This window comes from Thermobia domestica, chromosome 5 (genome assembly GCF_964235325.1).
Source record: "Thermobia domestica chromosome 5, izTheDome1.hap1.1, whole genome shotgun sequence".
Lineage (NCBI taxonomy): Eukaryota > Metazoa > Arthropoda > Insecta > Zygentoma > Lepismatidae > Thermobia > Thermobia domestica.
Window position 1 is genome coordinate 78,538,275 of NC_137458.1, and position 26,202 is coordinate 78,564,476.

A 26,202-nucleotide genomic window follows, 5' to 3' on the forward strand; every position below is an offset into this window, starting at 1 on the left:
TGAAAGGAGATGTCCGTGTCACTGGTCAGAATGGAGCAAAGTGAACGAGAAAATACTATGTTATTAATGATGTGTAGCTAATTAGATCGCAAGCGATTGTATATAGAGATGTGATAATAATTGAAAGCTATTTTCCCCCAACGTATTCCACTTCCGAAGTCTACCGTCGAAAGAACTATTCGGCATTTTTTAGAAGTTGAAATTGATAATGATCATGTCTGATCAGTAAGGCCGGAATTCTGTAGCAAAGAAGCAATTTCTTTCGATGTGAGGAAATTCTCCAACAACCTGCGTTGACAGCATAAGGTAATTTCTGACAATCCAGTGCGATGAATTCTAATGCACAGTAATTGGAAACGTTAAAAAGTACATTTAGTATACGAGCTGACAGCATGATTTTCATCACCACAATAAATGTTGCGAAGTTATGATGACATCAATAGACACCAGTAAATAACATTGTATTCTCTGATGAAATGGCATTTATCTTGAAGGGTCACGTAAACTGAAATAAATCGCGTTTGATTATGAAAATCTTACTAGTGATGGGTAAATTCTCGGGAAGATATTTTTCGGGAATATTTTCTGGGAATGTTCCCGGGAAGATTCCCAAAACTGGGAATATTACGGGAATTTATGTGCAAACGCAAGGAAAATTGCATTCTATTACTATATTATGATTTCAAAATAAAATTCATTTTTATCAAAGTATACTTATTACTGTTGTCTCCAGAGAATTTTTTTAAAAATATATATTCTGAACGGTATTATACTATTTTATTATTATTTAATGCTATTTATAAAAGTACGCATTAATGTATGTTTATTTACAATACGTTTTATGCGAATAAATATGTAGGAAAAACATTTCGCTTAGAAAGTCCACATACCTATACACCGCTAAAATACAACTTACTACTAATATTGTAATCATATTACATTTTTAAATGTTTTAAACAAATTAAATAAGTAACTGCCAGAAAACATACGTACTCCCTCGAAAAATTTGTAAGGTTGCCTATGCATTGGATGGTATATATACAGAATGTTTATTTTAGGTACACTGTGCTTTGTAACTGTTCCTACTGTGTATTATTAAATCTTCAATTTTAGAAGATGCGCTCTTTCGAACAATATAAACGGTGTTATAAAACTTCCCCAAAAAATCTTGGTACATAAATACACACGTAAAAGGAAGCAAACAGTCAACTTAATACAGGGCGGGAAACATCGGTACTAATAAAACATCCTGAGAAGCAACCCTAATATTGATATGTAAACATTACATTTTAAAAGTATATGTTTTTATGACTACAGAGATTTCTTTATTCAGTATATGATTCTTTCTCAGAGAGCGAAATTCGAGTCAGAGACAGCAGACAGACCGGCAACTATTACTGACGTTGGTTCGGGATGTATTGATAGTGCTTCACCTCTGTCTCTACAAAATATCTAGATTATTTTACTAACTGTTTCCTTTTGGTACTTTACTAACGGCTTTCATAAATTAGTACAAGTACAGTCAATGAATTTCAATTTTTTAAACTACAAATTATATAAAACGTAGAAATAAATTAGAATAAATAAAAATAAAGCAATTAGTCATATGGTACTTTTAATTTTGAAAATAAAGTAAAGAAAAGGAAATAAATTCCTCCCAGAAGTTGATATGCCAGGGAAAACCCGGGAATATTCTCATTTTTTATTTTCCTTCCAAACGGAAATATTCCCATTGCCCATCACTACATCATATCCTATTATAGAGATGAAAACAATCATTGGTTATTGGAACATCATACCCAGAATCTAGAGAAACTGAAAGTTCGGGTAGGAATATAGGATCCTTTCCCACACCATTTTTGATCCTTTTTCACTAGCTGCCACGTGACAGGTGAGAAGTATTTTGCCGTACTTCGCAAACAGATTTTTTCTGTTACCAAATTTCCAGACATAATTTTAACAATTTTTCGCCTGAACAGGACGGTGTATCGTCACAGTTTGGACTGAATTTATGACAATTCTTACATCAACAAGCAGCAAAAGAATTAAATAACTTTTGCGCATTTCTGGATGCTTACAGGTAAATATGAATGATGTTCCATTTCGTTCACTTTGTTTCTTGATGCTATGATGAATTCGTCTAAACGCAGAAGGACATGACGGATCACTTATACCACAGATCAAGATACTAGGAACAAGTTGTAGAGGTTTTGGGAATCGTCTTGGACTTTGATCTTGACCTGATTGATTACAGTTGTCAATGTAGACTCATTTTCAAAAATAAGAAGTGAATCCGAAACAGTAAACTTTGCGAATTATTTCTTACACCCAGGAAATTAACAACTCCAGAGGGTAATTCTTGATGACGGTCAACTCAGGTCATACCATCAAGTCCAACGTTTTCACCTTATTGACTTCAAGGGGCCGGATTACATTCAGCTTTGCCTAACTTGTCTTCAATAGCATAAACACATTTTGGAGTATTTGTTTTGACGTTGTTTTGAGGTTTTTATCCGATTAAAATGGAGAACAAAAGCTAAATAATGTTAAAAGTGTCATGACCTATAGCGATTACTACTGTATTGAAATAAACGAAGATATTACTTGAATTGCAAATGGTATACTCTTCCAAGTTGAGAGACATATTTTGCAAATATTGCGTTATAGTACGCAAATATTGGGTAATACAAAAATTATAGTACATTCACGGAAAATACAACCTTCAGCCATAACTCGAAGTATTTATAAACACCGGTTTTATTTATTTACCTTTATACCCTTTTTTAGGGCATTGTAAGTATATTATTTTAAAAAAAGACAATTTTTTTACTAGGGTTTCGTCAATTCACCCGATGAATTTCCTCAAAAATCCATGAATTTGTTCACGCATCCTGATGACGGTTCTCTCCAGCATCATATGTTGGAACTCTTTGCTACATCCAGCACTCCTTCAGTGAAGGAATTATCTATAAGTCAGCGTAATTGCGTGTTTCAACTGGAACAATCCTTGGATGTTAGTCCAATTTACAACAGAGTTGCTTGTCGCTTACAGTGTATTTTTCAAGACATTTTGGAATACTGCGGTTGTTCTCCTCATGTGCTATATGCGACAGGTAAGTTTATCTTTTGTATATAATAAAATTCACTGTCTATATGTTATCCAGTGTATTATGCAACTCTATTAGTATACTTACATAGAACAAAATTATTGTATATATAGAAGAAATACATACTATTCAATTTTTGATTTATGTGAATTCTCGGATTTAAATACCAAGCTGATTTGTTTTGAAATTTGACAAGTGAAGACAAACAATTTGACAAACATTATAGTTTTATGCTTAAATTTAATTTTGGCATAAGAATTCAAGTATACTATTTACTGTACGATGTCAGGAATCAATATCGGGAGGATGACAGACTTTATTCTGCTAAACAATTCTGAGTAGTATGTTGTTCGCGCTATTCTTTCCTAACAAGGGACATCACCCAATTGTCCGGCGCAGATTTCAATGAAATTTTTCTAGCTCATAGAGGACATATATGACTTATTGCACTGAGAAAAATTTTCATAGAAAATTTAACAGTAAAGACATGTAAAGTTGATTTTTTCGTAATTCCGTACTTATATTACGTAAATTTGGACTTGAAACCATTATAATGTTAATTTACCATGTGGCGAAGTGGAAATACAACATGCTGCATTTGGTCTTTTATGAAAAATCTGTAGTACGCAATAAATGTACGTAACGACAGGAAGGTTTTCAGTTCTGTAATGTTAAGAGTACATTCCAGACTGGAAAGAAAATGTGACGTCATTCAAGAGAGATAAATGTCTTTCAGGAATGAAAATATTACAGGCTATTCTATCTAGTACGTGTTTTTTGACATGAGTAAGGAAAATATCGCAGGAAGAAGGACAAATTTTCCTTGTAATGCATTTTTTACATTATAATGTTAAAAGAAACTGAATAATGTAAAAATGTTCGTAGTAAAGTGCAAACTTCACGTCAGGAATGAAATTTTGTCATGATAATGAGATCTACCCATTCTACACTGCAAAGAGCAAACAAATCCGTTCTATACAGACATTATGTAAGGAGACAAATTGTTTTATCATTACTATTTGTGTAACGGAAGCACGATTACGTACAATTTCTACGTACAACTGATCTTTCACTCGGAAAGCAGGACAAAAAAGTACGTAAAGGAATGATAGAAAGTCATTATAATGTTATATATCCCAGAAAATTGATAAAAATACATTTAGTAATGAATAATTTACAGTAAGTAATGGAAAAAGTCCTCTAACTCTGTGTAATCATACAGTTGTTTGGTATTAAAGTCTGTACTGTCATGTTACTTTAACATTACAATACAGACAGTAACGCATTATTCTTGTTATAAAAGTTGCAAAGAAAGAGGCTCAAAATTTTTATTACCCACAATTCCATTCTGTATGGCAAAACGCGGGAGCCTCCATTTTTCGTGTGAAAGTCATAGTCAGTATCGCGCTTGAAGAAATAAGAAGAAAGAAAGTGTTGTTATAAGCAAAATATGGATGCGTATGTGGAAGATTTGCTGACTACTTGGAAACTAAACAATTACGTTAACATTTTTAAGGGTAAGTAATTAGCATTAGAAATAAGAAAACCTGAATCAATCAGCATGACAGCAGAAGACAATCTATCGTGCGTGAAAGTAATGATTATTTTCTAACGATCTAGAAATTACATAAAAGCTGGAGAATTTTTGTGTACGCATGAATATTATTTTGGATATAGTATACGTGAAGCTGCATCAGTTCCCAAAGGAGCAGGACGCTCATACTTTTAGGGATTATTCATTGAGTATGTACGAACTTACAAAGGGGGCAATAAAGCGACTTTTATTTACTTATCGGCTCATACGAAAATAAAAAAAACGTACCTGTACTTTATATGGGCATGTGTAGTGCCATTGTACTTTATCTATGACTTTGTGTGTGGGGGGGGTGGGAATTTAACGCATATCGCATGTCTTGTGCACATGGGTACTTCTTACTATTGCACTACGTAGAAAATTTATGGTATTTCGTGGTGGTAATAGAACACAGAAGAAACGCAGATCAGGGGGTTCTCGTGTATACTATTACCATTATTTTTTGTAAAAACATGCAAGTATGTTGGTTGCACTCATGTTAGAATGCATGTGATGAACATACTAATTCAGTGCACAGTTCTGTAGGTTCCTGCTTCAGTAACTGCCTTTCCTATGAATGTAACTTCTAAATCTGTTTAGGCAACAAGTATTACTAATGTAAATAATGCTCGCTGTATTCTCTTTCTGTACGTTCAGCAATCATTGTTGTAGTGCGCACTTGCAATCCTCGTTGCAGATTCAGTTAAGAGGTCTTGTGTAAAACACCAACCAACCTGTGTTAGGTGGACACTAATAAGCACGAATGCTATCTAAGCGAATCTGGGAAGGAGCTTAAGAATGAGGCCCACGCGGGAGTGCCTCCGTAGGGAGTAGGCACGTCAGCGATGTTGGGTATACGCGTAAACGAGCATTATGGAAAACCAACGCTTTCACGACACGGAGATTTCTTTTTGTAAAAGTCGTTTGCTCCTTAAATTCGTCGCACCTTACATTGTTCTTTATTAATTGCTCTACTACTACTTACCTTATGGGCGAATGCGTGGGGAAGGTTCTAGAACACAGATCCCCCATATAAATTAGTACGTACGTTGATTCCTTTCTGTACCAAAGTTTAATATTTAATTCAAATATTATTGCCAAGCGAGCGTAAGCGAGTGAAGGCGGGTTAAGAGCCCCGCAGGGCACGTTGTGTTTGGTCTTTGTTGCAACTAAATGGGAAGGTTCTAGGACACAGGTCTCCCTTCCCGTTTAGCTGTGGTAAAGATAGAAAACAACGTGCCCTGCGGGGCTCCAACCCCCCTTCACTCGCTAGCGCTCGCTCAGCAATATTATATAAATTAAATATTAAAATTTTGGTACAGAAAGGATCCATCCTAGCTACTAATCTATATAGGTGGACCTGTGTAGAACCATCCCCTACGTCTTATACTTTACGTAATTGTCACTTTCTGTAAGATTTTCTGGCATTAGTCGAACAGTCAGTTCTACAAATTTTGATATATTTCTTACATTTTCAGGTTACGTTAGAGCTTTTTATTTCTTTTAGTAGAGTATGCACTAAAGGACCTCCATTACTACTTGCAAATTCGCTTGAGGACTGCTTAGCAGGGTTGGCAAAGACCATGGATTTTATTGAAAAAAAAATTTTTTGTTTAAACCAGGTTTTTTTGGTTTAAATAATTTGCTCTGTATATTTATATCACATATAGGCAGAAATAAGCTTGTTTCGCCTTGGTGTTAGTATGCAACAACCGAGTTATGCTGGAAGGGGTCACATAAGCTTAAAGTGGAATCCAAACCGCTTCTCGGCTTACATCCAAGAGGAATTGTCTTCCATTTGAACTCGAAACCGGGACTAATTGGCCAAAAATGCGATACGTCTGCCGAGTCACTAAGGACTCCTGATAAAAATACGTTAACTGATCTTTACATATTTGCTAATATAATTGTCAGGAGTCATTAGGACAGAAGGACAAAAAGATAAACAATTGCACAAGTGGAACCATTATACAGAATTACATATGTACAATTTCAAAGTACTACGGAGTACAGAAAACTAATTTAGTTCAAGTCAGTTCATTTATTAGCCAAGTTAAAGAAATATAACGAGTTACTTTATATATCAGTAAGGAAAGTGAGTAAAGATACGAATTATTTGAGTCCACTTTGGCTCTGACCCATTTATACATAAATAGTTACCAAATATTCTTGTTATTGCAATCATTGCCTCTCGTGGGGTTTGTATGACCCCCTCCCCAAAAAAGTACAGCATTTCGATTTTTTTTATTAATATTAAACATTATTAAAACGATACAATGTTTTGAATTTCCCTTTGGTTGCATAACAATAATAACAAACTATAAAAAAAAATCACAAAAGAAACATCCATAAAGTTACATAAAAAAGTTCATTTTTTAATATAATCTCTTTGAGTAAAGAATGGGGTGTTTAGGTCTGAATATAGTACCAGGCCCGTATCCACGGGGGGGCCCCTAAACTTTGGTTGGCCCCAATAAAAGTTTCACGGTAGGCCTGCAAATGAACTATAATATAGTGATGAAGTATAATATGATTGGGTCGGGCCCCCCCTAACTTCGACCGGGTCCCCCCTAAATTTTTGGACTGGCTACGGGCCTGTATAGTACGAATAATATATGGGAGTGAAAAGTGATACACACACTTGTGTTCACAAATGTGTGTTCATCAAGATTTTACGAATAGTTACACTTTTACGAACATTTTTCGTTTTTTGGTTTAAACCAGTTTTTTTTTTTTAAACAGCTGGTTTAAACCAGTCAACCCTGCTGCTCAGTATAAACACAATGTTGATGTATGACAACAAGTACAGGGGATAAAACATGAACCAACTTGTGCTAGGTGGCCACTAAAAAGCACGAAGGCTATCTAACCGGGTCAGGGCAGGAGTGCAGCAAGGGTCCGAGCGGGAGCGAGGAATGCACTAGTATGGACCAGGCGCATCAACGATGCGGATATACGCATAAACAAGTATAGTGGAATAGCGCACAGACGCACACACATACAATTCTTTCACAACCGCTCAAAATTCATTTCAATATGCTGTGCATTGACAGTAATTACTTATATTCACACTCTCAGATCTTCACCGAAAAAGAAGAATTTTACCTATGTTTTCTGTTTGGTAGATCTGTCTGCTCGAGTAAACCCCGGTGTTTGTGCCCCATTCAAATTACACACACATATGATTCTTTCAGCTAAATTCACATTTTCCTTTGTTTCAGTGGATTAGTTACGGTAATTTTACGGAATTACTCTTTTCAAATGATGGAGGGCGTGTTGGGTCAGTGGAGAGCATTCACCTCCGGTGCTTGAGGTCCCTGGTTCAATCCCAGCTCGCGCCGTGTGGACTTTGTGGTGGACAAACACCATGTTCGTGGGTTTCCTTGGGGTTCTCCAGTTTCCTCCCACTTTCTTCATTCCACCATTTTATTCATTTCTTGCCATCAACGTCTCCTTTAGCCTAACCTGCACAATCCTGGGACGTAAAACTTAGAGATTTTCAATAGTTTTTTTCTTCAAATGATAGTAAGTACCTCAGTATTAGTCCATGTATTATTTTCTTCCCTTCTTTTTATTCAAAAAGGCTGTTATATGGGGTGCTTTTTACATACACGGAACAGGTACCAATGTATGCTCTGACCAATCTGTATATGGAATCCGTAATGTTCACTTTCACGTGTTTAAAATACATAACAGTAGCTTTGCTTAATATATTTAGTAAGTATTATATAAAATGTGGAAAACCAGAGACTGACGTGTTTAAGTTGTGACTCACATCATTTATTTGGTCTATTTGGATTGAAGCTTGTATAATATTGCGCAGTTTATTTTATTGCCAGGTGTGCAGGGTGCGAATTACCGGGGGGTTGAGGGGGAATCACGTTTCGCTCCGAAAGAAATCAACTGAAGTATCCCTACCGAGGATGCTCGCTTCCTCCCCCCCCCCAAACAACGCTTAGTATAAGGCCAAATTTCACTTTTTTTGGTCATTTCTTGTAAGTTTAATCTGCTAGCCGTATTTCGAAATGGGCGATGTAAACCATTCAGTTTTGATCATTTCTGATTTCCGGACTGTTTCCACCGTTGCTTAGTTGAAGTATATTATTATGGCTACAGTTATTACTTGGAAACGTATCCCCAAACCCTTCAGTTTCGTCGTTCGTGAATTTGAATGTATTAATTACGTATAACAAAGTCGCATAGGATTTTATAAATGCTCTTAGAAGTTGGCCAAGAAGCAGTAAACAAATAGGGCCTTATGCAGAGCCGTTTTGAAGTCTGATTAACGCCATACTACGGGGTTGACCTGTAGTACCTGTCTTTTTGGCGAGAAGAAAATGTAACCACATACAGAAACTCGTCTAAATAATGTTGTATAATCTCGAGGAAGTGTGCCCAGCTCTTAGCAGACATCCCCCCCCCCCAATCCTGTGAGGTGAGACAACAGACATGGCGTCAGTGTTGGAAACTTGAAAAAGCTGTAACTTTGTGGCCTCAATGCAACACGAAGAATGTGATTGGAGGTAAATTTGCGATAGATTTCGAAACGTAAGATTTTCCTTGACATAAGTAAGTCATAATATCATATCTTTATGTCGCAGAAAGATTAGATATCGTCTATCGTCTAGTGTAGTCCGCCCATTCCTCGGTTGGCCCCAACTTCTCTTTTCATATGAATACCTACTTTGGACATCACAAATATATTTTTTTTTACATTTTACTACACTTTTATTTTAAATTAACTTTAAATAACTAAAGGGGAATTAACATTTACACGATATACACACTGATTACACAAACAGCATAAGTGATCAGCACTTTTAGAAGGTACACCAACGCTTACTGAGTCCACTGCCGACAGCTAGTGCTCTCAAACGGGTTGGGTCAGGCTTCATCGGGTCAGGGCTTGAGTCGAATCTCCTTGGGTCACAGGTCGGGTCAGGGCTCCTCTAGCCATGGGTCGGCTCGGGTCAACTTCTTATGCGTCGTTTCGGCTAAAACCTATTCAGGTTGAGTCGGGTCGGGTCGATGTTCAGGGGCCAGTCCGCCCCTGAATAAGCCCAAAAATCAAACACTCGCCCTTGTACTTAAAGATCCAAATTTAAATGATTTTACATACATTATTCTAACAGGTTTCTTAATATGTATTCCGAAGAGGTTCTCATGTTCTGTTCACCCTGTTCATTACACCAGGTGCCTTTCTTCGATCCAGTTCCGCAGACTAGGCAACAAATTTAAAAAAAAAATAAAACTTTAACGTTTGTAGTTTTTGAATCTGCTTCCATTAATGCATAAAAGAAATCCATAATCGAATAAAATGACACTTTTAAAAGGCATTCATGTATCTTTTCTCGTCTGGTGGACAACACTACTAATCCGCATAATGAAGGATACAATCTGGTTAATGTGTAAAATACAGATAACTATTAACAGGTGGTAAAGTCCTTACATAGAGTATCAGAGGACGAAATCTCTTTTCTTTGTAGGGGCCGCGGTGGCTCAGTGGTAGAGCGTTCACCTCTGGTGCTTCGGGTCCCGGGATCGATCCCAGCCCCCGCCAAGAGAAAAGGTGGACAAACACCGTGTGCGTGGGTTTTCTCGGGGTTCTCCCGTTTCCTCCCACTTTCTTCATTCCACCATTTCATTCATTACTCATAATCACCGTCTCCTTTAGCCTAACCGGCATAACCGTGGGACGTAAAACTGAAAGATTTCATTTCATTTCATTTTCTTTTCTTTGTACAAACGTCGGTATCTCCCTGCACTTGTAGGAGATAATGAAAGGATTTCGTTTTTCTGTACATTCAATGGGATAGTTTATTCGAATTCAACCTTGTAATTTAATATGCGCTATTCTCCTCAATGTATGTATTGATTCTAGTGACTACATTTAGAAAGCTATCTGCCATAGGGTACAAAATGCAGTAGTAGAACAGTAGCGTTTTATAAAGTATTTCAATGTTGCCGCTTCCATAATTTATTTCAGTAGTTTGTAGGATAACCATTGATTTAATTATAGCATCAACTCTACGAGGCATTGAATACATCAAAATTGAACCAGAAACTTTTAATCCTAACTAGCTAAAAGAAATACGCCCGTTATCGAACGGGAGAAATCGATTTGAGGCAGCGAGAGACAAAGGGGTGTAAGTGACATTTGCGATAAAGTTTATTTATGTATAGAAAATGGACTCCCCACTGCATAATATATGAACTGTATATTGAAGGACGCTATAGCCTACTTGCGTCTCTATTCATGAATACACTACGGCATGCTTCACAATCCAGTTCATACATTATGCTCCACGGAGTTCATTTTCTAAACTGGGGACCAGCGTTCACCAGGAATGGTTTCTGCCTAAACTTAAAGTGCTGCGCAGTTTCTAGTTGGCACGAAACTAATTGTCACTGACTGAGAGAAAACACGAAATGTGTAGTCTTCACGACGCACATGGAAAGTGAAGTCTTCACAACGTTGTAATTCACCCTTCCTTTCCCATCTTGGGGGACAGCTCATTGCCTAGAATAGATTAACCAATGACGTCACAATGTAAATAGAAAACGAAAAATGAAATGAAATCTTTTGAGTTTTACGTCCCACGCTTATGCCGGTTAGGCTAAAGGAGACTGTGATGATGAGAGATTAATGAAATGATGGAATGAAGAAAGTGGGACGAAACGGGAGAACCCCGAGAAAACTCACGCACACGGTGTTTGTCCACCTTTTCTCTTGGCGGGGGCTGGGATCGATCCCGGGACCCGAAGCACCAGAGGTGAACGCTCTACCACTGAGCCACCGCGGCTCCCTAGTGTCAATAAATAAAATAAGTAAATACATAAAATATATTTTTAAAAATAGATTTGCACGAGATACTGTTATCACTGGCCACCTAACTGCTTTTCTTTTCAGTACAGTAAATAAGTAAATGTAGATGTAGGATTATATGTGAATATATTCTGAATCTAACTGTCTGATTTTGAAATCTTATGCTCTGGTGTAATCTGTTTCTTTGTCAAACCAAAGGCCGCGAGCGAGATGGGGGAGGCTCATAACTTGTATGTAAGTGACACTGGCAATCATTTTTGGATTGGTGAGTGCGTCTGACTTTGAAATTTTGAACTATTGTTCCAAGCATTCAGCATGACATGCAACCTAGTGTCTTAAGAGTTTGAGCATTGCGTGCAAGGGGGGAGATCTGAGTGTAAGTGTGCTTATCCAACCAAACCCTCAGCTTAGGTATTGGAGGTTATTACGTAAACATTAAGAATTGTTTTGATAAAGATGATTGTTGTTGTTATGGCGAACTGGCACAGAAATTTTTACTTATATATAAGGCAGTTCGCATACGTGTAACTTTTTTGCGGGAATGGAGGCAAGATAATGGGGTCATAAGCCGTAGCTCGTTTTGCTTTTATACGTAAATCTGGCACTGATTAAGCAACATATTTTTAGTAAATCATTACAGAAGTTCAATTTATTTATTTGCTAAGAAAATTGAGATCCTCAGCACTAACGCTGCAGCGTTATTAACGCTCATATAGTCCATCCAGTGTTATAGCCATTGATCCAATAAGCCAGCGTTATCGCGCCCAGAGGCGTTGACAATGCTTGGTTAACGCGTGGTTGCCGCCGCTCTCTGTCAGCATTAATTGCGGGTTGATTCCGCTCATATACTCCAAACCTTAAGTGTCTTCACCACCGAAAATTTTAGAAATTTTCTGTAATATCTTCAAAACAAATAAAAATATTCAAAAAGCAAAGAAGTACTGCACTAGACAATATTAATTTTCATGTGATATTGTTATTACGACTCATATCAGCTTTCGATTTGCAACTGTCGGTAAATTTAGCATTTTTTTGAAGGTTCTGTAAATACCAGCACACCACAAGCAAATACATGAATTATGGTAGGGTGTCACATGCAAAATCAGATTGTCTAGTGATTTGAATCTTTGCTTTTTGATTTTTTTTATTCGAAGATATGGCAGAAAAAACTCTAAAGTTTGCGGTAGTGTAACTTTGTTATGGTGAGCACTCTCAATAAACAGGAAAAATGTAGCAAAAGTGAGTAGGTTACGCTAAGTTTAATACCCCTCTCATTAAAAAGAAGGTATTTTAAGTTGATAAACACAAAGCTCCGCATACAGTGGATGGAAACGTTAATCAACAAAAGGAAGCAGAAGTTGTCTGTTGTCATGCTGTAAAGATCCTCAGCATATGCATTAGGGCAGTGTCGTCTTCCTCAACGTATGTTCGTTGATTTGTACCTTTCTTAAGCATAGTTTCGCAGATTGGGCCAACACGTAAAAAGGGCTCCATAAGATTATATTTTGATTCGACTTTCGTTAGTGGAAAAATACAGAATATAACAAATCATATTGCTGAGATAAAAATACACAAGGGAAAAGATGACATTGTTAAATTACTAGGCACAATCATGTGAATATATGCCAAAGTTTTTCACCGCATGAAAGCACCCTACCTACTCACAACAATCTTAGAAGTTTTGAAACGTATAAATAAAAACTCTAAGCAAGTTTATCATTGTATGAATTCTTTTGTTCACGAGAATATAGGTTATCATTTTTAGTAATGAACTGCAGAGTTTATTTTGATGTAATGTGGAATGAAGTTACATTTTTATTTCCATTCCATAAATTTCATTATGGTGTTGCATTTCTTCAGTTAATGTCATATTTTGAATTACCCTTTCACCACCTCTATTGCAGTGTATAAATGGTTAATATTATGATTACATTTGCTCATTCTGCATTTGTGTAGGAAAAATAGTACGTAATGTAAGATGCTTCTACAAGTAGGTGCATGGTTAGCAGAGAATGAGGGTCAGAAACAACCTGAACAGTGCTTTAAGAGGCTAAGTATCTTTCTTTTCCAGAGAATGGTGTAGATTTTTTTTAACTTCAACACTTAGAGGATAGAGACATCGAACAGCTAATACCTCAGGCAGGGCCAAGAGTAAAATTCAAGGTTAACTGGAAATCTTGGAAACAGGATCTTCAGAAAGCAGATGAAAACAGGAGGGTAGGTTATTCTTGTGTGTCAGCTACACATCATAAGTGGAATCCTCATGTTATATTTGTCAGTAGTTCACGTACTGTAAAGTAGAAATAGACTCGTTAACATGGAAGTCGGGAAGTAGATGTGACCTGTTTCAACTACACAGTAGGTATGACAGACTTCTTTCAAGATGAAGGCATTTTGCTCAATTCAATGCGCAATCTGTGAACACCACTATTTGTGATCATGCATGTTAACCACAGAAGTTATAAGTATAAATAAAATGTGCTTTTTTTTCCAGGCAGACATACAAACCAGAACAATTTTTTAGTTCCTCTTTCGCATTCATGTTATGAAAATCATAGACTGTGTGCTCTCTTGCGTCAACGTCCACAAATGTTTCTAATATCTGTTAGATGTGAAGTGTACAAAACTATACATCCCTAGAATTGGTGATAGATCAATAGCAATAATGTGCCTGTATGGCGGTATTGAAACCCAGCTAATACCATTTAACCTTAATTTTGCCAATACCAACACCATTGAATGTTACTATTAGCCAATCCAATTCCTGTACTCCTACGCTGATAAATTTCACATAATAGTTGCTTTAAGTTGTTACACAAAAACTGGCAAGTTGATGATGCAATTCTTCTTCTTGCGATTCATAAGAGCATTGCTTCCGTAGGAAATGAAAGACTTTAAACTTGTAAAAAAGAGAGAGATATTATAATTAGCTCATTTCAGACAATCATTTCTCTCTATTACTTTTCAGAGATGTAATGATCTTCCTCTTTCCCTTTTTTAAACACTATTAAATGTTAATAGTGTCATACTGTTGCCAAGAGTGTCGTTAACATTGGTCTTGCATTATATTGCAAAGGATTACTAGTTTCAATAAATGTTAGAGTGTAAAAGTGTATTGATCTCTTTAAAAAAATCAATATTTTGGACTAGTATTGGTAAATTGTGTTTTTAACTGATACCACATACCTTTGAAGTTAGGTATCAACCATTCTGATACTTCTTGAAATCTTAGCTATCGACACCGATATTATTGATTTGACGATCCATGTCTACCATTAGATATGGATATATACCATTGATGGATTTGCCAAACAGACTTTATCACTGCCCACACTTCAGTTTTCCACAAACATCCATCAGTATTGCAAGCATCCATATCTGCATTGGCCATTGCTAATGCTGATCAGATGCGTTCATATCAGCAAAATGGTCCTTCCGTGGTACCTGGTATGAGCCGCATTATGAAAATTGACAAGTAGTTAGAATTATAGTACCTCCTTTAACACAAGTATATGTTTGCTCACATTTTTGTTTCCTTCTTGTGTGACGTGGTACTTAAGAAATTAGTCATGTCCTTTGTAGTGTTTTAGCAAATGGCATTCACATGTTTATTAAATACTCATGCTTCTTGTGAGTCATTTTAAGGTTTGTACTCAGTTGCAGGAAGAAGCAGATAGGTTGCTTCTTGACTTAACAACGCCAACATCGTTTGGAAACAGTTCTTGGTGTGAAGGAAGGAAATCAACATTCAATGCAATAGAGAGAGAGAGATTAGAAGAAACTCCTGGAACATCCGCAGATTTACGAGAGGAACACCAGCAGGAAGAAAACAGACAAAATACTTCTGACATTCAGTCTCTTGCTTCCAATTCCAGTTCAACTTCTTGCACTCACTCAGTGGAAGGCGAAAAGCAAATCAGGCACAGCGAATCAGAGGGAAATCATGTAAGTTTTGGTGTAATGGAATAAATGTCTACAGGTTTTAATCATGAATGTTTATGGGACTGAATAAAGCAATCATCGCTCAAGGGAAATACATCAATATGGCTTTGTGAATGTAACATTTTTAAAATTGTTTGCATGCCTCTTCTGTGTGAACGTGGATTTATGTCCAAATGACAATTTTCCGTACATGTTAGGTTGTATATTGTATTTATCAATCCATGTTCCTTCTTGATACAAAGAAATCATAAATGGGATCTTATAAGTTTATAAGTAAAGTACAACACATTTTGGTAGCATGTGTATAATGTGAATTTTAAAGATTTAGGAGAAGGATTTAACATCCATTTTTACCATGGATATCATAAAGGAAAGGGTATTACAGTTTCTTAAGCAAATTTTTAAAATTGCACTCATTTCGATAACCAGACATTTTATCCTTACCCCATTCTGTATACAGCTGGAATTTGCAAGTAGTTACACTGTTACTTCATGCCACCAGCCAGGTTTCAAAGCCAAGCGTGCTTCGTCGTCAGCTGAATCCATGAAATACTACAACAGGTGGATTTCATAAGGTTTACACGAACTACAGTATAGTTTTTTTCTCACGTTTACAAATACGTTGAGCACCTAGATAAAATACGAAACATATTGTTATAGCTACTTGGTTGAGATTGTGAACATGAGAGAAAAGTAGAAAACGTAGTTGCTGTAACACTGAAATGAAAATCTGTGTAGTGAAATCCACCAGCGTCGATCCACCTGTCGATGAAGCATGCTTGGCTGAAAATCTGGGTTGTTGAGTGAACAAGCGAACTACTTAGAAATTCCAGATGTATATATGAGGGTTGAGAGTTCTATATGTAATAGCTATACGAAATGGTCTTTTTACTTCAACAATTTGGGACCAATTTACTACAGAATTTTGTTTTCGTTTATGATAATTTAATCTAAACATAAAAAATCTACAGTAATTTTCTGTGAAACCTCGTTTACTATAAATGAAATAAACATTTGGTAAAGAATCGGGGTAAAAGTACATATCTTTTTTTTATTTTTAGATACACTCCCTTGCTGCTATTTAAGAAATGTTTTGTCGAATCCCTTCTTGTATTGTACTATTAATGTGGGATAATGGAACATAAAGGGACTTTTTCCTGTTGACAAACTCTCCCCAAAAGACCCTGATTGTGATTTTGCGTTTGTGATTAGTCACTCTGATATTATAATAAGATATTCATGCTCAAGTTTTCCCTATGTACATTCTCTTCAGTTGAGGTAATTTTAGGTAACACTTCCAGTTGGAGGACTCGTGTAAGAAACCCTAAGGGAAATTATACCTTGTTTTTACTGATAATTCATTTTCATTCTCTACATTTGCACTACATTTATATTTCATTAAAAGTTTTGAAGGTTCACTTTACAATGTAAGAGGAAAATGCAAACTACAGTGAAATAAAAAGATAAAAATAATACGCTTATGAATCAGAAAATGTGAGGTCAGTGTATACTTTCTCAAATCTTGCTGTGATTAGGTTTTCAAATGGAGATGCAAGCCATGAAATATATTTGTTTTTCGTTTTCTTTCATTAGGGACTTCATGGATATCCTTGTTCATAATGCTTTCGTTGCTTGCAGGTGCTTACTATATTGCAATGCACAATGGATGGAAAAGCCATTCTTGCTAAAGGAGAAAAGAACAATGGTTTACTAGATAATGCTTCAAGGTGTAATTTAGCACGACTTATAGTAAAGCATGAGTTAGAAGAAAATCCGACACGGCTAATAACACGAGGTGAATTTACACGCTGGGCACATGAAATGGCAACCATTTTTGGGAAAGAATCACCATCTGTGTATTACGCAGCTTACATTGGAGCCACGAACTACCAAACAAAACGCAATGCTTCTGGGAAGTTGTATGAGGCCTACATTTCAAGAAGAAGAGTTCTAAGAAAGAGAGGAGATATTCCAAGTAGAAGGTCCTCTTCTGCATCACATACATCTTCACTAGGTGACGACACAGACATTGTTGAAGAACCCATTCCAGACCCAGTAATAGATGAGAAGTTACAGTGGCTCAGAACGTCACTAGATCCCTGGCATGTTGTGTGCGATAATTGGAGAGCAACAGCAGAAGCTAGATTGAAAGCCCTGGAACAGCCTGGGACGGTTGGTGCTTACCTTGACTTGTACCCTGTTTTGAAAACACCACAAGGTTATACATTGGTAAGTGCACTGTTACTGTACTATTGCAAAGTATTTAACAACTGAGTGAGGTGTCTCATTTTTCACAAAACACGTGTTCATTTCAATTCAACGCTGTCCTCATTAAAACATATAGGCCGAATAATGAGGTGGGGAAAAACATGTAAGATTTACATGTGTACAGACCACTATCACAAGGAAACAGCTCCACCCATAATTGCGCTCAGGCACAGTTTTAAGCTGTGAGAGCTAGATTTAGTTAAAGTTTTTGCATCAAAATTTTGACTGTTAATAGCTATATATATTATGTTAATTGTATTTTATATTCTATTCTCTCCCCTCCATACTACAGTTTTATATCATGTATTCTGCTAGAGAAAGGTACCATGTGGTCTTGATTTGATACGTAGATTTTACTTTCCTTGACCATTACTTTCATCTTATTATATTTGGTTGTTTGTGAATATGTAAAATTGCTGAATTGTAACATTGTGTAAAAAATGCGAGTTTTGTAATTGATTTTCTTCATTCTCTTTCCAATTTGGTAACTTGAACCACTTGAAAGTGAGAAATTAAAAAAAAAGACACATAGAAATAATTAACTATGTCTGTAGATTAAAATTGAAGTCTCCTTGCACTTGCTTACTGGTGCTGTGAAATTTTGTCTTTTATTTTTTATTTTATTTATTTATTTTTCTTAAGAACCATGGCAAAAGGTTCATATGTTTTTAGTGGATGTGAACTTGATTGGTTTTAGTCATTGTGAACTTAGAATGGCCTACATGAGCTTTGCACAACTTGAATGTTGATCGTAGCAATCTTCCAGAAAAGGGTTCCAGTATATTACCAAAATATTGAAGAAAAATAGAAACTTAAGCAGGTAATTTTAATGTACAGAAATGGTTAATTTTTTTAAGAAAAAAAGTTTGCCCGTTTCCTGTTAGGTTTGACACATCGGTTGCTTATCTTTTAATGCGTTAATTACTATTATGAAAAATGAATAGGAAAACTTGATGTTTCATTCCTGTAGGAAAATTACTGAGAAATTTTACACTTGTTTCATATTTAAGATTTCATCGTGATACCTCACTACTAATAATGTTGCTCTTTTTGCAGCTGTTGGAGGACTACTCCTTCCTTTACCCTGGTACTGAAGACAATTTGTTTAACAGAATTGTTCTATTTCAAGACAAAATTCTGCATTTGTTGGAGTTGAAAAGAAATTTGAAAGAAATACATTCTCTTTCAGCACCGTACATCTGTGCTATTCATGGTAAGTACAGTGCTTCAAGCACTATTTATTTTTGTAATACAGTTAAACCTAGGGTGATCAGGCGTACTGATTTTCGCAGTACAGTATTATTTTTCAAATAGCTTTCCTGTGTGTTCCAAAGACATCTAGAAAATTGAGATTTGTCCTTTTTTTAAAAGTCCTGATTAAATTTATTTGCAATACTTTAATGTTTCATTCTTTATTCACAACATATCGAATCACAGGCACTTTTTTTCTGAATGATAAACTTTTTTTTTTCAACACTGCTCAAAAAATTATTGTTAGGAAAATAAAACAATCGACAAACCATTGTTTTGTAATGCAGTTGGTTTTACTGAGAAAGTCTTGTTGAGATGTCGGTAAGGCAGGATTGGTCACTTATTTCAAGTCACAGCAGTGACGCCAATCAATTTAACTGGAGTTTCCTCGTGCCAGTCTTTTTCTGTCATTTCTTAAAATAATCCCAGGCTCTGAAAATCAATTTTAAAAAGTAAGTTTTTAGCCCTAAACGAAGTTTCACTATACGTTCATTAAAAAAAACTACAAGCGTATGTATTAATTATGTGTCTAATTAATTATAATGCAAATGATATTTGATTATAGTACAAATAAATTTGATTCATCTATTTGCGACTTGCAGTGTGAAGTATTTGCGCTTCTTTCAGTAGTATTACTTGTCTAAATACATTGTTGTGAATAGGCAGAGAGAAAATTCTTTTAGTCCAATCGTGACCTTTTTTTATTGTTTTTGTTGATACTCCATTAAATTGTTTGAAATTCTTTCAACAATCTTGTATTTCGACATGAAAGTATTTGGAGATGTGTTGATTTCTTAAAAATGAATGATTGCCTTGAGGTTAACGTGAAATGAAACAAAGAGATACGTATTGCCGATGCACAGGCTATCATTTATTATTATGCTTCTGTCCTACTTTTCACTTGTCAGAATCTGGTCACCCTAGTCAAACCCATTTAAAACATCATTGGAGGGGACCAGAGGGAAAGGAGCAGTTTCAAAAGTGCCCAATTTTCCCGTTTTCGGTGCACCCATACACTTTGGTGTGGGAAGAGGTCGTGGTCTAAGACCTTCACATATAAACACTGGTGGGCATAGCTCAGTGAAACATGACCAAAAATGGGTCAACAATACAATGAAAATGCCCATAAGACGTGCATATTTTTGACATATATTTTGTATATTGCCCAAAAGAAGGGGCGTGCTCCGTTGAAGGTTGATGGAAGTGAGACTACACGTTGAACTCTACAAGCACTATGAGTTTCATCACACTCGAGCCTGCGGAACAGAGAAACAAATCGGGTCAAAGTCATATGCTCAGAGTGGCTTTATATGAATCAAACACCTTACGTTGTTCGTGCGCATATCCACTCAAGGCGCAGTAATCGGTTAAAGTACTGCATTTTCGTTTTATGCGATCTTGGTCGGGTGGGGACGATTGCATTATAGGATAGTTTTGTCAATGTGCAAATGAAACATGGAGAGTTGGAGGTTGTGCCCATGTCATGCTCATTATTTGGTACTTAGGAATGGGCAAAGAAATGTAGCACGTCCGAAGACATCCACAAGAAGACTATTTTATTCACAAGAAGACGAATCTAGGCTCTTGAGCGATATCGATGAACCATTCGTCAGAGGATGAGGAAATCGGCAATTAAACCCTTTTGCATACTTATGTACAAGTACTTTTGTATAATACATTACGTCGTACATAATAATCACCTCAACTGCCTGAGCGGTACTGGGAGTAAGGAAAACCTTGTACTACAGCTCCGGTAATGAATAAATCATTTTGTACCTTTCAATAGCACGTGTTACTCTAGTGCAATGATCATTTTGTTTCTTCGAACAATGTTTTTTTTAAAGATATGGTGTAGAATGTGCGAAATCCTAACTAGCATTCGCTTCCACTTATTTCATCTATAAGAAGACCATTCAGCGGAAATACGACACATGGCTACGGCATTCTCTTGCGAGAGGTTTGCCTCATATCAAGCCAGTCTGAGCATTGGAAATGGTACGTCCCTTGAATTTGACCCGATTTGTTTCTCTGTTCCGCACACTCGAGTGCGATGAAATTCATGGTGCTTGTCGAGTTCAATGTGTAATCTCATTTGCATAAAACCTAACGGAGCGCGCCCCCTCTTTTGAGCGATATACAAAAAAATATGTCAATCAAATGCGCGCCTTTCACTCTTAGTTATGGCCACCATTATTTATATGTGAAGGTCTTAGGCCACGATTTCTTCTCACATCAAATTGTATGTGCGCAACGCAAACGGGAAAATTAGGCAATTTTGGAACAGTTCCTCTGATACTCTATTAAGCGGATGTTATTTATGAACAGCAAAATCAAACATTTTCTTTTGCTTGATTTTAATTGTACACATCATGAAACGTGTTTCTACGAAGTTTCAGCTAAATTGAAAATTATGAATTTGCCGAAAATCGCATTTTAAGTTCAAAGTTTACAGTATTGCAAGACATAGAGTATAAACTATTATATAGACGTTTGAGAGAAAACAAAAGTATTGAGCTTAATCGGTAGATAGTAAGCGTCCCTCACACCGGGAAGTGCCACATAATGATATTGACATGTTTTTGGTTTTAAAAGTAGTGCGTAATTGGCCTTTATTTTTGTTTACGCACTGCAACTTCTTGTAGGAAGTCTTGAATGGAAGAGAACTTAGTCCACAAATCTGATTACATAGACATATCATTGGCACTGTTGAAAAAAGTTTTAAAACATCTACAGCTTGTAAAGTGTGTAAAACTGAAGTTACTACCGAGTCAGCATCCTCTCCATCTTATTTAATTGCTTTCGTATAACAGTGAATTAAGTTTTCATTTATGTGCCACAGATAGTACATAAAAATGACCTCACTTATATGGAGACCTGTCATGTAATTCACCATTTACTGATTTCAGATAAGGACATTTCACCTGACGTGAAGACAAATGTTGCTCTGATTTGTCTGCCACTGTTGCTACCTGTGGTACCCATCAAGAGGAACTGTAAGAGGACAACATGGCGCCCATCAAAATTGGAAATACGTGATGGATTCATCACACACATTACATCTGACAGTCACCTGCAGAACACAATTCAACAGAGGAAAGAAAAACTACAAAAACTGGGGGCTACATTTCAGCCTTTGGTTGTTCTTGTGGGTGAGGACATAACGTCAGTTACATTCTCCTATGTCGTCGTCGAGAACACTTTGTACAAATTCAATTCATTACAAAGCGCTGTTGACACATGTTTCAAAATCTTTCATGCTACTAGTGCTAGGTATCCTGAGGAGTCAGAAAGTGTCTGGTTGTTAATGCAAAGGGGATTTTATGGTATTAAAACAGTTCATGATAGAATGACTCAAGGTGTTTGGTGTCTCATGTCTGATTTAGGCATAAGTGAACCACAATAAAGATACATAATGTTTACCTGTTTTGCATGTAAAAAGAATTTCAATCGTCCATCTGATATTCAATATCATACAAGAAATGTGTGCAAAAATATGGCAAGAGGTACCATGTTTCCTTGTATATATGAGGGTTGTTACAGGTATTTTTCATATAATAGATCACTGCAAAGACACATATCCAATGTACATAAAAATAAAAAGCAATGTAGTAATAGGAGTAGTAGTGTATTGTTAGCAGACAGTGATGTAACTGTATTGCAGTCACGTGGTAATTTGTCACAGCCTGTTGTAGAGAAAAGTAGTCAAGTTGTCACAAACGATACAGTACAAAATGTAGTGGAGGATCATATGAGTAAATTCATTTCTAAACTGTATGCACATCCAACTTTTAGCCGTTCACATGTACAAGTTATGGTTGATGGAATGAAATCCTTATTTATTCACAATGTGAAGAGATCTTTACAAGCAATGGTTTTAGAGCACGCAGGTGTAGAAGAGTTGCCTGGTAAGTTTCAATTAGCTCTTGAAGAAGTTCTCTCAATAGAACCTCTAAACGGGTTTGAAACAGATTACAAGCGTTTACAATATTTTGAGGTATTAGGCACATACATTAGTCCACAGGAAGTTTTAATTGGGGAACGCATGGAAAGAAGACACACGGCTTGTGGTAGCAACATAGAATCTGTTCCTTGTACTATGCAAATGATTCCATTGCGAGTATTATTACAAAAACTTTTCAGTAAGGACTCATTTATACGTGAAACATTGAACTACTTGCAATATTTGAATAACTGTGAAGACATGGCAGTCCTCTTTTGAACATAATTCATGGTTCTGTATGGAAGAACATGCAGCCTTCAGAAGAATACTCAAGACATACATTAGTAGTACCTGTTATTATTTTCTTTGATGATGTTGAAATTGGGAACGCACTGGGGTCACATGCTGGAATTCATAAATTAGGTGCTATATATCTTTCACTTCCACTTCTGCCCCCTTACTATGTGTCACAGTTGAAGAATATTTTCCTTGTATCTTTATTTCATTCAGCTGACAGAACAAAATTTGGAAATGCAGTTACGCTTCAAAAGGTAATAGATGAACTGAATTTCCTAAGAAAAACTGGCGTACAGGTATCAACAAGCTGTTTTAAAGGTGTTGAAAAATTCATTGTTCCTGCTATAACTGGTGACAATTTAGGGTTGAACAGTATTCTGGGTTTTGTTTCAAATTTTGTTGGTAATCACTGTTGCAGGATATGCAATGCAAATAAGAACGAATTACAAAAATTAACCACAGAGGTTCCCACTTTGCTCAGGAGTGTTCTGACATATGAAGATCAGTTGCAGGTAAATGATGTATCTAAGACTGGCATAAAGGAGAAATGTGTGTGGTTAAACCTTGAAGGGTTTGACCTGTTTAACAATGTTGCTGTCGACATAATGCATGATTGGTTTGAAGGTTGCTGTCGTTATGTAATGTCATTCATTGTCAATTATTTGGTACAAGAAAGTAAAGCAATTACCATTGAGACTTTGCAAATGAACCTTGCTAACTTTAATTATGGTCCAGATTCCAATTCAAAACCTACAAACTGTATTCAGATTGATGGGGGGAACATAAACATAAAGACGTCAGCTCACGAAATGCTTATTTTGGTGAGGTACTTTGGCCTATTGGTGGGATATTACGTACCCACTAACAATTATGTTTGGCTGTTGTATATTCAATTACGCAAAATTACAGAAAGACTTCTAAATAACAGGGTTTATGAGGATACTGTGATTCAACTACAAACTTTGATAGCAGAGTTCAATGAAATGTACTGTTCATTGACAAAATGTCATTTGAAACCAAAGTTTCATTTCCTCACCCACTACCCTGCAATGATGAAAAAATTTGGACCACTGAACCAAATATGGACCATGAGATTTGAAGCAAGACATAGAATTTCAAAGTTCATGGCTAATGTCTCACACAGCAGGGTAAATGTCTGCAAATCAATTGCAATACGAAATCAATTACTCGTTAATGACTTACTTCTTAATAACAATTTGACACATCACATTTCTCATGGAAAAAAGAGGAGGTTTAACAGTGATACAGCAATAGAGGTTAAGCAGAGGTATGCATTACACTCTGAAGCAGACCTTATGTCTGTTACAAAGGTTAAAGTGAAGGGCCATACCTTTTCTTTGTCTTCTACAATTGCACTTGACATTGATGAATCCAATGGACTTCCTGTTTTTGGTCAAGTAAAAGACATTATAATTCATGATGATGATATAATTTTTTCCTGTGTAGCTTTGGACACGATTGCCTTCTATGAACATGTTTTTGCTTACGAGGTCTGTGTAACAAATAACCATCTGTTTGTAAAGTATGATGAGCTGTTAACACCACTGCCACACACTTACACAGTGATGACTGATGGTGTAAAATACATTACACTTCGATGGCCAATTGATTAGAAAACAGTTTGAAATTGGTGAATCTTGTAAACTGGTTGTTGTGTAAACATAAAAGAAACTCAAAATTATCAGTGTTATCATTCTGTATACAGTATATACTTATGAATAATTATGTAATGGTGTTACTAAGTAATCATATTTCATACCTGTAATTCATATTATTAAGCATCAATATTTTAATGAAGTCATATCGTCCTTTCCATGGGTTGTCAACTCACACAGAAGATCTTGTCGATGTTAATTAATTTTAAGTGTATTCTATCATCCTTCTTACAAGGTTTCTTACTGTATATCTTTATATACTTACTACTATTTCGAAACTACTAAAAAGTGGCTTTTTTATTATTTACTTGTGTATAGTTTGCTGATATTTCGCCCTTCATCTGACAGCATTTTCGAAGCAGGTAATGTTCCATCGATCTTCACATGTTAACCAATTTATAGACTGCAATCCGGTTATCTTCTTTCTTCCCTAAAATATTCATTATATAATTATATGAGCGCAAGAGAGGATGATTCTTAATTAACAAAAGATTGGCTACTTACCATGAATCCTCCCTTGGAATGCCTAAATATTTTTCATACGTTTCGGAACTCGTAGCTGGTTCCTTCCGAACAAGCTGCGAGTTCCGAAACATATGAAAAATATTTAGGTTTTCCAAGGGAGGATTCATGGTAAGTAGCCATTTTTAATTAATATTCACTATGTGGTTTAAATTAATTACAAACATCGTTAAAACTCATTACAATGCTTTTACTTAAACTATACTCTGAATATTATAGCCAAGAAAAAAAAGAGGATCACAGGACTTTAGTTTTGGAAATAGGTCAAAATGTAAAGATCGATGGACAATTGCCCTCTTTGAAAATGCTTTCAGGTGAGGGGGGATATATGCACTGCATACACAGGTAAATAATAAAAATGCGACGTTTTAGTAAAATTTATATTAAACCTGTGACTTCTTGGAAGTTCATTGATACAGTGATTTATTTACAAAAAAAAAAAAAAAAAAAACTGCAGTAATGGTTAAAAACTAATAGAAAAATACTGCATGGCTGCTGCTGTAGTGAAACACAATTTATTGTGGCTGAAATTAGTATCAAGTAGGTAGATATGCAGCAACAGTGTCAAGAAGTGGATGACTTGAACTGTTTAAAGTTAACCAACATCGACAAGGTCATCTAAGTGCTTGGATAGCCCATAATAAGGGCAATAGGAGGAACTCAATGATGAAAATGCTTTGTTTCACAACGTCTTGCACTGTCGTCAAGAGAATATATAACCTCAATACAAAGCAACTGTATTCAAAATTAAATATATCTAGTGACTATTATCATTTCAGTGTAAATGTGAGAAAATTGTA

The 26,202-nt window shown here is 36.0% G+C and overlaps 2 protein-coding genes across 2 annotated transcripts; both read left to right on the forward strand.

Annotated features, from left to right (window-relative positions):
• The first annotated feature begins 17,110 nt into the window (after window positions 1-17,110).
• Window positions 17,111-22,768, forward strand: LOC145685143 (uncharacterized). The gene is made up of 3 exons (XM_081757492.1): window positions 17,111-17,677; window positions 18,773-18,929; window positions 21,874-22,768. The coding sequence occupies exons 1-3, from the start codon at window positions 17,111-17,113 to the stop codon at window positions 22,368-22,370; spliced, it is 1,221 nt and encodes a 406-aa protein (XP_081613618.1). The 3' UTR covers window positions 22,371-22,768.
• Window positions 22,769-23,215: 447 nt separating this feature from the next.
• LOC145685144 (uncharacterized) lies at window positions 23,216-24,838 on the forward strand. The gene has a single exon (XM_081757493.1). The coding sequence runs from the start codon at window positions 23,216-23,218 to the stop codon at window positions 24,836-24,838; it is 1,623 nt and encodes a 540-aa protein (XP_081613619.1).
• Window positions 24,839-26,202: the final 1,364 nt, after the last annotated feature.